This window comes from Physeter macrocephalus, chromosome 14, assembly GCF_002837175.3.
Source record: "Physeter macrocephalus isolate SW-GA chromosome 14, ASM283717v5, whole genome shotgun sequence".
Lineage (NCBI taxonomy): Eukaryota > Metazoa > Chordata > Mammalia > Artiodactyla > Physeteridae > Physeter > Physeter macrocephalus.
The window spans coordinates 106,671,169-106,687,193 of NC_041227.1; the positions used below are offsets into that span (position 1 = coordinate 106,671,169).

A 16,025-nucleotide genomic window follows, 5' to 3' on the forward strand; every position below is an offset into this window, starting at 1 on the left:
ATTTACTGAATAGCTCCTCAGGAAATCTTTGTTTAAATGTTAAATTAAATTAAAATTCTAATAATTACTACTGATATTCCAATAAAAAACAGGAATATATCACTAAATTTAACAATGATAAACATTAGGGAAATAAAAAAGATCTGAGAGCCTCAGAAAATTCTGATGAACCGTAAGACTCAATGACTTATACAGAGTAAATTATATAAAAAGGCTGTCTTACCAATGTAACCAACCCTGGAGATGTTTTCTAAGAGAATATGAGGAAACTACTGTCAATATATTTTTAAAACTAAATTTATATTTTTCATCTTAACTCTTGTTACACACAAAAATGTGGATAGTGGTTTCAAAGATGTAAAAAGAAATATAAAATATTCCTTTAGTAGTAAAATGCTTACATTTGGCAGTAACATGAATTGGTAATATCTTTTGAAAGGGAATTTGGCAACATGTAAAATTTTATGCATCCATATTCTTTGATAAATGCAATTCGGCTTTCAGAAATGTATTCAATTTGTACTTTTACAACTGCACAATGGCCCAAAGATACATCTACAAAGCTACTTATGATGGAATTATTTTTAATAATGGAAAACTGGAAATAGCCTAAATATCCATCAATAAGGAACTGGTTAAATAACCTAGAATAGAACCTTTTGATGATAGGAGAGGCATTAAAAAGAATTAGGTAGATCTGTATATGTTAACCTGAAAAGTAACCAAAGATATAATGCTAACAAAGAGAAGAAAAGAAGGCAAGTTGTAAAAAAGTGTGTAATGTATGCAATTTTGTAAAAGTTAAAAAATATATACACATGTATTTTTAAACATATGATTGGCTACATAGAGAAAGTCTCTGAAAGGATAAACAAGATATGTTAAACAATGGCTTCCTCTAGAGGTCAGAATTTAAAAACTAAGGCAGCAGGGAAATTTCTTTCTTTCTTTCTTTTTTTTTTTTTGGTGTTAAAGATTTTGCTTTAATAAAAATTAAACAAATAATAGAATTTCACTTATTTAAGAAAATAATTAAAATTAATTAAAAAATATATTCCTATGGTGAAATAATGGTAGGTAAATCAAGTAGTTATGTTGCTTTTCTTGAAGATTTGAAAAATATAATGGCTTTCTGTAAAACTTAGGATATAATATCAATTTAATATTCTACTAAACATGAAATGAAGATATATAAAGAGAACCAAAATCTTAAAGTATATTTGGGATATACTGTGTTTTTATTTCCCTTAAATCACATTGCCTTAATTCTAAATTATGTTAGCAAAACAAGATGTCCCTGAAGCATTCCCATGAACATGGGAGAAAATGTATTTTCCAATGAACATCTGAGGATCCAAAACTGTCATGGCTTGTTTTGTGGGCTTCTCATCTAATCTTTGTTGGCTCCTTATTCTTGCCACCAGCTTAAGAAAAAAGAGGGGTGAAAAGTAGCCAGATCAGAAGGGATGACTAAAAACCACTGTTCACACTGAATCTTAGATGGAGACTGTGAAATATAAATAAGTGTGTGAACTAAAAAATTAATTCTCTAAAGGTCAGCTGAAGAAATAAATATCAAATTACTTGGTATTAATATTCAAGGCTAAGCTATTTGATATTAATATTCTTTAAAAAAAAAAACTAAGCCCCAATACTCCAGAATTCAACAGAAGGTAATTTTCTTTCTTTTCGTTTTTTCTAAAGAAAATATAAGGAAGCTAAATTGGAGATTACCTTAAGTGTATTCACTTCTTCCAAGGCATCATTTCTTTCATGCTTAAGCCTTTCCATTTCATCTGCTTCTAAGGAATCACAGGGAAGAAGCTGTCAACATTAAAATATAAGAGAAAAGTTATACATTAGATACTAATTATGAGAACATAAAAATCCTTTTTGATGAGTCTTAAGCTTTTGCATTCCAATAACAAGATTCAGTTTCTTACTTTGCAGTCATTTCAATAGATAAAAGAGAATATTAAAATAATCTGGGGTAACAATTCATTTACGCTTAACCTTATATTTTTGTTACTAATAGAGAATTTAGATGATTATGAGATATACACACTCTGTTCTCATCTTTATTATTCTTATTTTAACAATATAATTTTTCCTTAAAGTCCAAATTTTAAGACTGTGTTTATAATGTATGTGTTTATATATGTGTGTGTATACACACACAATGGACTATTACTCAGCCATTAAAATGAATGAAATAATACCATTTGCAGCAATGTGGATGGACATAGAGAATATTATGCTTAGTGAAATAAGTCAGAAGAAAGGCAAATACTGTATGATATCACTTACATGTGGAATCTAAAAAATAATACAAATGAATGTATATGTAATATGTAAAACAGAAACAGCCTCACAGACATAGAAGACAAACTCGTGGTTACTGAAAGGGAGAGGGAAGGGGGGAGGGAAAAATTAGGGGTATTAACAGGGATTAGGGATTAACAGATACAAAGTACTATATATAAAATAGATAAGCAACAAGGATATACTGTATAGCACAGGGAATTATATCCAGATTCTTGTAATAACCTATAACGGAATATAATCTGGAAAATACAGCATCACTATGTTGTATACCTGAAACTAACACAATACTGTAAATCAACTATACTTCAATTAAAAAGACTTTATGAGTTATCAACATAAACTACTCCCTAAAGATGTCCACACCAAGTACATGGTATATAAGGCTAACAAAATGCTGGACATTATCAACCAAGATAGTTTACAGGAACCCAGTAAGGTACATTAATTGATTATGTCTATTATCGTTTTAACTAAATGAAATGTAATGTAACAGCCAAAGTGGCTTAAAAAGATTCCTGCGCAGAAACTGTCTTGAAGATAATATTAATAATTCATGCACAGGTGAATAACAACAACAAAAAATAGCAGAAATGACAATTTCTCTTACTTCTAGCTTGATCTCTGACAGTTAATTATAAGGTAAAAAGAAATGGCAATCTTATCAGAGATAAAAATCCAAGTCTAATTATAGCCATCTTCTATGCAGAAGTTATAATAGAACTAAAAATAAAGTATAGAAAATATGATTTATAGGACCGAATAGAGAAAGTGATTGCTATATAAGTATGAGCTTTAAAGCAGAGTCCTTCAGATAGGAGAGGTGAATGCAGAGAAGGAAAAGATAATACAAATAGTTAATAATATCAACCATTTATTAGGAACTTTGTGCTGATACATTGCTAAGGACTGTATATATTCAATATTAAATCCTTACCATAACTTTGTGTCTATTTTACATGAGGGAACGGGCTCAAAAGGTTAGTAAAATGCCTAAGGTTTCACAGCCAGTAAGTGACCATTCCAAGATTCCCACAGAGATCTGACATTAGTCTGTGATTTTTACTAACTGCTCAACAAAAAATCATGGTGGTATGGATATGATAAACTCAGATTTGCTTTCCAAGTCCTAGAATAACAGAAGTAGGGGTCATTCCTCAAGTTTTTGCAGAAATATTTTTCCTAAAATTATTGGTTCCTTTTGTTCTGACACATTTGCTTTTGTGTACCTATGGCCATTGTCCATAATAACATGATCTCATATTCTTCATCTGTCTCTGCCATTCTATTTCATAAGTACTCACAGAATTCATTCTTACACTGTTTTAGATTACTTCCAAATACAATTTCAAAGGTAGCAATATTTCCCAAAATGTGTTCCAAAGGATATTAATTAGATTTGTATAAAAGCATAACTGGGTGATGGTGATGGTGATAGTGGTCCTTGTAGGTCAGATAAGTTAGAGAAATGCAGGATTTAGAAAAAATTAACTTTCTTTCCTGCAGGGCTTCCAGTAGCTTTGATATGCTAATAAGCATTTTGAATATCCGCAAAGGTAACATAATGACTTGTTTTACTCAAGTTTTCCAACCACATTACACACACACCCCCTCCTTTATTTTGTAGTATCTTGTGGGACTAATGTCTACCAAGCATATTCTGGGAAACACTGCTACCATACGTTCAGATGGTCTTATTCTATCTTGTTATCTTAAGAAGTAAAAATAAACAATTCAAGAGTTTCAATGAGAATCTAGATAACAGAGCTATCATAATTTACTAAGATAAATTATGGATTGGGATTTTTAGGGATGTAATCATAAATTTTTGCATTTAAAATGAAGGTAAATCATGCATAAAAGAGTCCATGGTACCACTTCGGGAGGCAGAACACTAGGTGACAGTCAGAACAAACCATGACTTTAAAAAAAAAGTTTTATAACTTTATTGCTATTTTAGGGCTAAACAGAAAAAACTGGCCATAGATATTACTTGTGAATTCTTTGAAAAGCCCCTTTGTACCCAGTGACTTTCCAAATATGCTTCAACTAAGCAAGCAGCAAATGAAATAAATAAATTGTTGCTATTGAACATCAATGATTCCAGACAGATACCTATTTTCTAATATACCTCCAGGTCTTGGACTTTATCCTCCTTTCCTTCTTACATCCCTTTCCTGCCTGGCTCCCATGATATAATTTTCGACCCTCAGGCCCCTTGACCTCTGCAATACCTGGTACATAACATCATAAATCATTTCTACTCTGCTTTCTCACGTCTCCTATGGAGATATCAAGAGATACTTCAGAAAGTCACTGCACTGTGCTGAGCAAGTCTGACCTCAACTCTCCCTTCACTGTGCTCCATCATCATAATTTTTAAGTTATTTGACTTGTGCCAATTCTAGATAGCCACTATTGCACTGGCCACATTCCTAGCCTCAATTCATTTTAAACAGAACAAAACAACAACCTCTGTTTCAGTCTAATTTTATTGATAAACCCTTCCATTACGAACCTATCCAATTACCTCCTTTCCTTAAAATTTCTTTGTATTCCCCTTTTTCCCCTTCCATTTCCCCTGCTTACTCCTTTTACTTCTTCTAATCTGGTTTACGTATCTTTCCTCCCATCCCCACATTTCAAAAATAATTACTTGTAGTGTCACCAAACAACCTGCTATTTGACAAAATAAATGCCCCTCATCAACGTTCTTAACCACTTTGCTACATATAACATTGCTCAAGCCATTTGTTCTTGAAACTTTCTCTTCCCTAGGTTTTTCATACTCCACTATCTCATCTACCCTCAGAATATTTAGGCTGTTTTGACTTAATTTCACTTCTACTCCTTAAATGGGGGAAGAGGGAGGTTCCCCAAAGTTTGTCCCTTTCCGCTGCCTTCTCTACAAGCTCTCCCTGAGTGATAACATTCACTGCCATGCTATCATAACTATCACCCTCCAGATCATTCCCAAATCCCTCTCCTGGTGTCCAGTTCCTTATTTCCAATTGCCTTTTGGTTATTTATACCTGTCAGCATCTTGAACTTACTCTTTCCAAAACACAACCCATCATCTTCTCTACCTTTCTCTTCTTATTCCCTCATTCCAATAAAAGTAACAACATGTCATTAATCATCCAAATAAAAACTTCAAAGTTATCTTTAACTCATTCTCCCTTGGTTCTGACATCCAAATGCAAGCCTCATTGACGACATACTTGTTTCAGTAAATATCTTAGATCTGTCTCACCATTCCTTTCCATTCTCCTCATCTTCACCAGTTTAGCTCTTTATTATTCCATATTTGGTAGTCTAGACTACCAACCACCACTTTAATCCCTTCCAAGATAACCAACACTATTTAAGATTACTATTTCTAAAATACCACTTTGATCATGTCACTATTCTCCTTAATGGCTCCTCACTTAACACGGGTACAAATTTCTAAGTTTAATATTTACTCTTCCTTCACTGACCTGCATGTACCCAATTATCTTATTTAAAACATCGATTACTCTCTGCTTACCAACACATTATACACATTTTTTCTCATGCTAATAAAAATGCTTATCATTCTCTGTTCACCTCTTGAGCAGATAAAATCCTATTTATCATTCAAAACTCACTCAAATGCCAACTCTGTTATGAATCTTCTCTTAACGTTCTAAGCTCTATTATTACTATGGCCTTAACACAGAACACATTTTTAAACTTTATTTGTAAATTTCTTTACATTATACCCTAAATTCCTTGAGGGGCAGGCTCCAGTTTTATTTATCTTAATAACTTGTGTTGGAGCACCTAACACAATGCCACACACACTGTAGTTGTTCAATATACATTTAATGTTTTATAGATGAGTATATAGTGAAGTGGCTATGAAGTATTTACTGCTACACATAGTGAGGAATACCATTTATATCAGTGAAATATTATAATTCTTATTATATACAGTTCACTTTGATATTTTCCATTCTATTCTATTTCACTTGTTAAAATGCAACCCACTTAGTTGATTTAGCATGAACCCCAATTGTGAAAAGTCTACATTCAGATACTTATGGTGTTCTGTGATTTTAATATAATCCATTTATGGTACTTGGTTAAAGCCATTGCAATATCATGGACTGCAGTCTGCTGTTGCTAATTTTAGAATACTGCTAAATGTAGGCTCCAACCTTGCCTTTTCTGGGTGTAATCTTGTGCCAGTCACAGGTATAGCACTGTGTGAATTTTTTAATATAGCAATGATGACTAGAATCACAGAAAGATAATTATATTTTTGCTTCTAAACGCCATATTATTACAAAACCAAATGTTTTTTGTCAACTAAACAAAAGTAGGACTGACTATACTGGCTCAGCAATTCTTTATTCTTAAAAGATAGTATCTCAAGAAATCTTATGAGTCAGACAGAATGATCAGCAAATGACGCTAGTTACAAAAGAGTACATACTGTATGATTCTTTTTTTTAATTTTTTTTTTGCAGTATAGTTGCTTTACAATGTTGTGTTAGTTTCTGCTGTACAGCAAAGTGAATCAGCTATGCGTATACATATATCCCCTCTTTTTTGGATTTCCTTCCCATTTAGGTCACTATAGAGCACTGAGTGGAGTTCCCTGTGCTATATAGTAGGTTCTCATTAGTCATCTATTTCATACGTCGTAGTGTATATATATCAATCCCAATCTCCCAATTCATCCCACCCCTCCCCTTACCCCCTTGGTGTCCATACATTTGTTCTCTACATCTGTGCCTCTATTTCTGCTTTTGCAAATAAGTTCATCAGTATGATTCTATTTATTACTGTGTCCATTATGCTTCCGTAAAAATATTTTTAAAAAATAAATTAAGACAAATACAAGCCAAAAAAAGGAAACATATGGGTAAAAAACAAGCATCCCTAACCGATGGATTATAAAATCTGACTCTGTTGTTTAAGATGAGATGGTTGAAGGGATGACCAGAGGGGAATTTCCTCACCTTCACAGAATGTCATGTCAGCATCCTGACCTCAGATTAAGTGATATACTATTTCACATGAGGCACTATACTGTTTTTCAACTAAAAAAAAAAAAATTGGAAAAATACTAAAAAATATATATTTTTAAATTTGTTTCTGGTGAGCTGTTTGACAGGTAATGATTTTTACAGTATTTTCAAACTGTGGTGCATAACTCATTAGTAAATTATAAGACCAAATATTTAATGAAATTAAATTGAATATTAAATAAGAACACAAGGATGTAGAAAAGGTAAGTAATGCTTTGAGACTTTTGTTTCAGTTACATATGTGAGTGTGGTGAAGTAAAATGCATTCTTACTGTGGATTTGTGGATTCAGGTCATTTTATGGGGATTCTTCTGTGTGTTGACAAGCAGAATACAACAAAAGAATTCTTGTAAACTGATATAATGACTCTTGTACAATATTTGATCTGAAGCCACAAACAGGAAATTATTGGCATGTGGGCCTTGCACCATTACCATCAGCACTTTGCTTTTGCTATCAAAATGCCACAGATTGAATACATTCTTATTTGCCCTAAAATCATATTGGCAAAAAGGAAGTAAATTACTAATTTGGAACATGAGTATTTCTTTGCAGTTGCTAAGAAAGTTTTGCATGCTCATACAAAGTACTCTGAATTCCCTACTTGACATATATTGTAAGCCAACCAACCACCTTTGCCTTTCCTGGATGAGTGGAAGGAAAACCGTGCTCTTACAGCTTCAGTCTTCCTACTCTAAATGCTACATTTAGAGTAAATCAGATCTGCTAAATCAGTGCCTCAATTCTGGGAGAACTAGGTAATCTCCTGAGTTTCCAAACAACCAGGTCTTTGGAAACTCTCATTCCCAGTAATGGGAACTCTCATTCATTGCTGGTGGGAATGCAAAATGGTACAACCACTTTGTAAGACAGTTTGGCAGTTTCTTACAAAACTACACATCCTCTTACCATATGATCCAGCAATTGAGTTCCTTGGTATTTACCCAAAGGAGTTGAAAACTTATGTCCACAAAAAGACCTGCACATGACGTTTATAGTAGTTTTATTCATAATTATCAAAATTTGAAGCAACCAAGATGTTCTTCAGTAGGTAAATGGATAAATAAACATCCAGATAAGAGAGATGAAAAGACATAGAGAAACCTTAAATGCATATTACTAAATGAAAGAAGCCTATCTGAAAGGACTATATACTGTATGATTCCAAGTATATGACATCCTGGAAAGGGCAAAACTATGGAGACAATAAAAGGATCAGTGGTTGCTATGGGTGGAGGGGGCAAGGTTGTGGAGAGATGACAGGCAGTGAACAGAGAATATTTTGTGTAATAAAGATACTCTGTATGATACAATAATGATTGATACATGTCATTATACATTTGTCCAAACCCGCACAGAATGTATACACCAAGAGTGAACTGTAATGTAAACTATGGACTTTGGGTGATTATGATGTGTCAGTGTAGGTTCATCAGTTATAATAGTCTATAAAGTCAACGTAGCAAGATTTTAGCAAAAATGTATACGGATAAGATAAGCCAAAGTAATATTTGAAACGAAGAACAAGGTGGGAAAATGTGTCTTAGCAGATATCAAGACTTATGAAGCCAAATAAACCAGCAGAATAAAGAGCTCAGAAATGCCCATGCAAATATGGAAATCTTATAAATGACAGAGCTGGACTGAAAATAATCCTTCCATCCCACTGAAATATGAATTTACATTAAAAAAATTACCTTTATAAAAATAATATAACAAAATTACAAAATTTATATCATATTTATATTTTTTGATTGTGAATCAATAATATAATTACTACTCAAATCAGAAGAAAATTTTAATATGCAAAATCTAATGAACATAGTAAATTGAAACAAATACATTACAATTTACCTAAATTTTTTGGCAACAAAATGATAGGGTGATCAATGAAAGATTTTTAAACTTGAAATTATAACATATCAGGGTAACGTTCTAAGGCAATATAGAAGAGAAGTAAGGTTAACAGAGGAAAAGGAAAGATGATAAATTTCTGAGAATAAGAACTGATGCCTGAATTTTCTTTTAAAAGATAATTATGGGTACCAAAAATTATAGTATTAGATTTCATTAGATATATTTAAAAGAGTTATATAATAGGTTTCCTTATAAAAAGAAAAATATTTAAGAGGGTTCCAAAATAGTGGCATAGGAAGACCCTGAGTTCACCTCTTCCCACGAACACACCCAATCTACACCTACATATAGAGAAATTTATTTTGAAGACCTGAAGGCTGAATGGACAGCTACTGCACATAGAAGGACCACGTAGAAATGGGTAGTAAAGATGGAAACATGGTATCCATGAGAACCCCACCCTGACCTGCAGTAGGGAGAGATGTTCTGAGGGGCCTGAGCACAGACTCACCCACCCTGGGACACGACCAAAATACAGGAGTTTAAAGGGCACCTGGACTAACCCTAGAGCTTCTGCTAACCCTAGAGCTTCTGCAAATGAGCAAGGAACTCCTGGAGATCTCTCTGGGGTCAGAGGGGCCAGCAACTGCCATCATTTGAGTTCCCCCATGACTCCCCTGGCCCATGCCCACTCCAGCCCGAGCTGCCCCACGAAGGCAGATTTGAGTGCAGCACTCCCCTGGGACTAACCCTGGCATGCAACAACTCCATCCCCAGCCAACCCACTAAGGTGGCCTCAGATGCAGCATTCACCAAGGGCTTCCTCCAGCCTGTGCCTATTCTAGCCCCAGCCACCCTGCCAAGGTGGCCTCAGGTGCTGCACTCTCCATGGACTGCCTGCTCTAGCTCTATCCAGCCTGTCAAAGCCACCAGGCACAAGCAGTCTACACAGGGAATGTTCCTCTACAAGCCATTCTTTCAAAACCACAGAGGTAGCTATTTTGCCCAATTTACAGAAACAAAAACTGAAAGCCAAATTAAATGAGGAGACAGAGGAATGTTTCAAACTAAGGATCAAAATAACCCCCCCCAAAAAACCTTAATGAAATGGAGATAAATAATTTACCTGATAAAGAGTTCAAGGAAATGGACATAAGGATGTTTACCAAACTCAGAAGAATGAAGGAACACAGTGAGAACTTCAACAAACACTTAGAAAATATAAGAACCAATCAGAACTGAAGAATACAATACAATAGAGGGAATACAACAGAGAGAATCAACAGCATATTAGATAATAAAGGAGAATAGATAAGTGATCTGGAAGACAGAATAGTGGAAATCACACAATCAGAACAGCAAAAAGAAGAAAGAATTTTTTAAAATGAAGAGTTTAAGAGACCTCTAGTGCAACATCAAGAGTACCACATTTACATTATAGAGGTCCCATAAAGAGAAGAGAGAAAGGGCCAAAAAACTTATTTGTAGAAATAAAAGCTTATTTGAAGAAAAAAATGCAATAAAATTTTCCCTAACCTGGAAAAGAAAACAGACATCCAGGTACAGGAAACACAGAGTCCCCAAAAAGATGAACCCAAGGAGATTCTCACTGAAATATATTATAATTAAAATGGCAAAAGAGGGAATCTTAAAGGCAGCAAGAGAAATATAGCTAATCACATACAAGGGAAACCACATAAGACCATCAGCTGATTCTTCAGCAGAAAATTTACAGGCCAGAAGGGAGTGGCATAATATATTTAAAATGCTGAAAGAAAAAAAATTATAAAATAGAATATCTGGCAAGGTTATCATTTAAAACTGAAGGAGAGATAAAGGGTTTCCCAGACAAACAAAAACTTAAAGGAGTTCATCACCACTAAACCAGCCAGACAAGAAATGTTAAAAGGTCTTCTTTAAGCAGAAAAGAAAAGGCTGTAACTAGAAATAAGACAACATATGGAAGGAAAAAAAATCACACTGGTAAAGGCAAATATATAGTGAAGGCAAGGGATCAGCCATTTAAAAAGCCAGTACAGGGGCTTCCCTGGTGGTGCAGTGGTTGAGAGTCTGCCTGCCGATGCAGGGGATGCGGGTTCATGCCCTGGTCCGGGAGGATCTCACATGCCATGGAGTGGCTGGGCCCGTGAGCCATGGCCGCTGAGCCTGTGCATCCGGAGCCTGTGCTCCGCAACGGGAGAGGCCACAGCAGTGAGAGGCCCGTGTACCGCAAAAAAAATATAAAATAAAAATAAATAAATAAAAAGCCAGTACAAAGGTTAAAAGACAAAAGTAATACAATCAATTGTAACTACAGTAAGTAGTTAAGGGATTCAGAGAATAAAAAGATGGAAAACATGACATCAAAAACATAAAATGAGTGGAGAAGAATAAAAAAGTAGTGTTTTTATAATGCCTTCGAAATTAAGTGACTATCAGCTTAAAACAGACGGCTATACACAGGTCGATAAATAAGACCCTCACAGCAACCACAAACCAAAAATCTTTAATAGAGACACAAAAAATAAAAAGAAAGGAATCCAAATATAAACTAAAGAAATCCAACAAATCACAAAGAAACAAACCAAGAGAAGAAAATAGGAACAGAGAAGAACTACAAAAACAACCAGAAAACAACTAAAGTGGTAATAAATACATACCTATCAATAATTACTTTAAGTGTAAATGGACTAAATGCTCCAATCAAAAGCCACCGATTAAAGAAAAAAAAAAGACCCATCTATATGCTGCCTGCAAGAGACTTACCTTAGATCTAAAGCCTCAAATAGATTGAAAGTGAAGGGATGGGAAGAGATTCCATACAATGGAAACAAAAGAAAGCTGGGGTAGCAATACTCATATCAGATTAAATAGACTTTAAAATAAAGACTGTAACAAAAGACAAGGGGTCAATCCAATAAGAGAATATAACACTTGTAAACATTTATGCACCCAACACAGAATCACCTAAATATATAAAGCAAATGTTAACAGACATAAAGGGAGAAGTAGATAGCAATACAATAATAGGGGACTTTAATTACCCACTTACATCAATGGACAGTCATCCAGACAGAAAATCAATAAGGAAACCCTGGCCTTAAACAACACATTAGATCACATGAACCTAACAGATATATATAGAACATTCCATTAAAAGCAGCAGAACATGCATTCTTTCAAGTACACATGGAACATTCTCCATGACAGATCATATGTTAGGCCACAAAACAAGTCTCAGTAAATTTAAGAAGACTAAAATCACACCAAGCAACTTTTCTGACCACAGGAGAAAGATTACAAGAAGAAAATTGTAAAAAACAGGTGGAAACTAAACACCAGGCAACTAAACAAACAATGAGTCAATGAAGAAATCAAAGAGGAAATTTTAAGAAATACCCTGAGACAATGAAAATGGAAACACAACTGTGCAAAATCTATGCAATGCAGCAAAAGCAGTTCTAAGAAGGAAGTTTATAGCAATAAAGGCCTACCTCAGGAAACAAGAAAAAAATCTCAAATAAACAATCTAAGTGTAAATTTAAAGGAAGTGGAAAAAGAGGAACAAGTTAGTAGAAGGAAAGAAAGATCAGAGCAAAAGTAAATGAAATAGAGATTTAAAAAGCAATAGAAAGGATCAATGAAACTAAGAGTTGGTTCTTTGAAAAGATAAACAAAATTGACAAACCTTTAGCCAGATGCATCAAGAAAATAATAAACTCCAAATAAATTAAATCAGAAATAAAAGAGGAGAAATTACAATGGACCCACAGAAATACAAAGGATCATAAGAAAATGCTATGAAAAATGATATGCCAAACTAGACAACCTAGAAGAAATGGATAAATTCCTAGAAACAGACAATCTTCCATGAATGAGTAATGAAGAAATAGAAAATATGAATAGACTGATTACTAGTAAGGAAATTAATACATAATCAAAAAACTCCCCCAAAACAAAAGTACAGATCCAGATGGCTTCATAGGTAACGTCTCCCAAACACTAAAAGAAGAGTTAATCCCTATACTTCTCAAATTACACTAAAAAACTAAAGAGAAGGCAACAATTCCAAATTCATTTTACAAGGCCAGCATTACCCTGAGACCAAAAACAAAGACACAACACACATACAAAAAATTATAGGACAATGTCCCTGATAAACACGGATGCAAAAATTAATAAAATATTAGCAAACCAAATTCAAGAACAGATTAAAAGAATCATACACCATGATCAATTAGGATTCATTCCAGGGATTCAAGGATGGTTTGACATCTGTAAATAAAACAATGTGATATACCACATGAACAAAACAGAGGATAAATCCATGTGATCATCCCAAAAGATGCAGAAAAAGCAGCTGACAAAATTCAACATCCATTTAAGATAAAAACTCTCACAAAGTGGATATAGAGGGAACATACTTTAACATAATAAAAGCCATACATGAGAAAACCACAGCCAACATCCAATTCCACACTGAAAAGCTGAAAGCATTTCTGCTAACATCAGGAACAAGACAAGGATGCTCATTCTTGCATCCACTTTTATTCAAAACAGTATTGGAGGTCCCAGCCAGAGCAATCAGATAAGAAAAAGAAATAAAAGGCATCTAAATTGGAAAGGTAGATGTAAAACTGTCACTATTGATACTATATATAAAAAAACCCCAAAGATGCCACCAAAAAACTACTAGAATGAATAAATGAATTCAGTAAAGTTGCAGGATACAAAACTAATATACAGAAATCTGTTGCATTTCTGTACACTAATAATGAACTATCAGAAAGAGAAATCAAGAAAACAATTCCATTTACAACTGCATCAAAAAGAATAAAATATTTAGGAATAAATTTAAACAGAGAGGTGAAAGACCTGTACTCTGAAAAGTATAAGACACAGAGGAAAAAGTTGAAGACAACAGAAAACAATAAAAAGATATACTGTACTCATGGATTGGAAGCATCAATATTGTTAAAATGTCCATAGTACCGAAAGCAATCTACAGATTCAGTGCAATCCCTATCAAAATATCAATGGCATTTTTCACAGAACTAGAACAAATAATCCTAAAATTAGTATTGAACCACAAAAGACGCCTAATAGCCAAAGCAATCTTTTAGGATATATATATAAAGGATATATATATCCTTTCTTATATTCTTTTCCCATTGTGGTTTATCCCAAGACATTGAATATAGCTCCCTGTGCTATATAGTAGGACCTTGTTGTCCATCCATTCTACATAAAATAGTTTGCATCTACTAACCCCAAATCCCCAGTCCAACCCTCCCACAAATCCCCTTTGGCAACCACAAGTCAGTTCTCTATGTCTGTGAGTCTGTTTCTGCTTTGTAGATAGGTTCATTTGTGTCACATTTTAGATTCTACATATAAGTGATGTCATATTGTATTTGACTTTCCCTTTCTGACTTACTTCACTTAGTGTGACCATCTCTAGTTGCATTCATGTTGCTGCAAATGGCATTATTTTGTTCTTTTTTTATGGCTGAGTAATACTCCATAGTATATATGTACTGCATCTTTTTTTATTAACATCTTTATTGCAGTATAACTGTTTTACAATGGTGTGTTAGTTTCTGCTTAACAACAAAGTGAATCAGTTATACATATACATATGTTCCCATGTCTCTTCCCTCTTGCTTCTCCCTCCCTCCCACCCTCCCTATCCCACCCCTCTAGGTGGTCACAAAGAACCGAGCTGATCTCCCTGTGCTATGCGGCTGCTTCCCACTAGCTATCTATTTTATATTTGGTAGCGTATATATGTCATTGCCACTCTCTCACTTCGTCACAGCTTACCCTTCCCCCTCCCATATCGTCAAGTCCATACTCTAGTAGGTCTGTGTTTTATTCCCATCCTACCCCTAGTCTCTTCATGACATTTTTTTCCCTTAGATTCCATATATATGTGCTGGCATACGGTATTTGTTTTTCTCTTTCTGACTTACTTCACTCTGTATGACAGACTCCAGGTCTATCCACCTCATCACAAATAACTCAGTTTCATTTCTTTTTATGGCTGAGTAATATTACATTTTATATATGTGCCATATCTTCTTTATCCATTCATCTGAGGATGGATACTTAGGTTGCTTCCATGTCCTGCCTATTGTAAATAGAGCTGCAATGAACATTTTGGTACATGACTCTTTTTGAATTATGGTTTTCTCAGGGTATATGCCCAGTAGTGGGAATGTGGGGTTGTATGGTAGTTCTATTTGTACTTTTTTAAGGAACCTCCATAATATTCTCCACAGTGGCTGTATCAACTTAAATTCCCATCAGCAGTGCAAGAGTGTTCCCTTTTCTCCACACCCTCTCCAGCATTTATTGTTTCTAGAGTTTTTGATGATGGCCATTCTGACCGGTTTGAGATGATATCTCATTGTAGTTTCGATTTGCATTTCCCTAATGATTAATGATGTTGAGCATTCTTTCATGTGTATGTTGGCAATCTGTATATCTTCTTTGGAGAAATGTCTATTTAGGTCTTCCTGGCATTTTTCACCGAACTAGAACAAAAAATTTCACAATTTGTATGGAAACACAAAAGACCCCGAATAGCCAAAGCAATCTTGAGAACAAAAAACGGAACTGGAGGAATCAGGCTCCCTGACTTCAGACTATACTACAAAGCTACAGTAATCAAGACAGTATGGTGCTGGCACAAAAACAGACATATAGATCAATGGAACAGGATAGAGAGCCCAGAGATAAACCCACGCACATATGGTCACCTTATCTTTGATAAAGGAGGCAGGAATG

At 34.4% G+C, this 16,025-nt stretch overlaps 1 protein-coding gene across 8 annotated transcripts in view; it reads right to left on the reverse strand.

Annotated features, from left to right (window-relative positions):
• Nucleotides 1–16,025, reverse strand: part of STXBP4 (syntaxin binding protein 4) — a 199,734-nt gene that overhangs the window by 108,722 nt on the left and 74,987 nt on the right. For 7 of the 8 annotated variants that reach the window (XM_024127982.3, XM_024127983.3, XM_055089833.1 and 4 more), the window contains one exon: nt 1,735–1,824. In XM_024127982.3, coding sequence (XP_023983750.1) covers nt 1,735–1,824 — 90 coding nt within the window. Of the gene's footprint in view, nt 1–1,142; nt 1,425–1,734; nt 1,825–16,025 lie in introns of those variants that run through there. The other variant, XM_055089836.1, reaches the window with a different exon arrangement.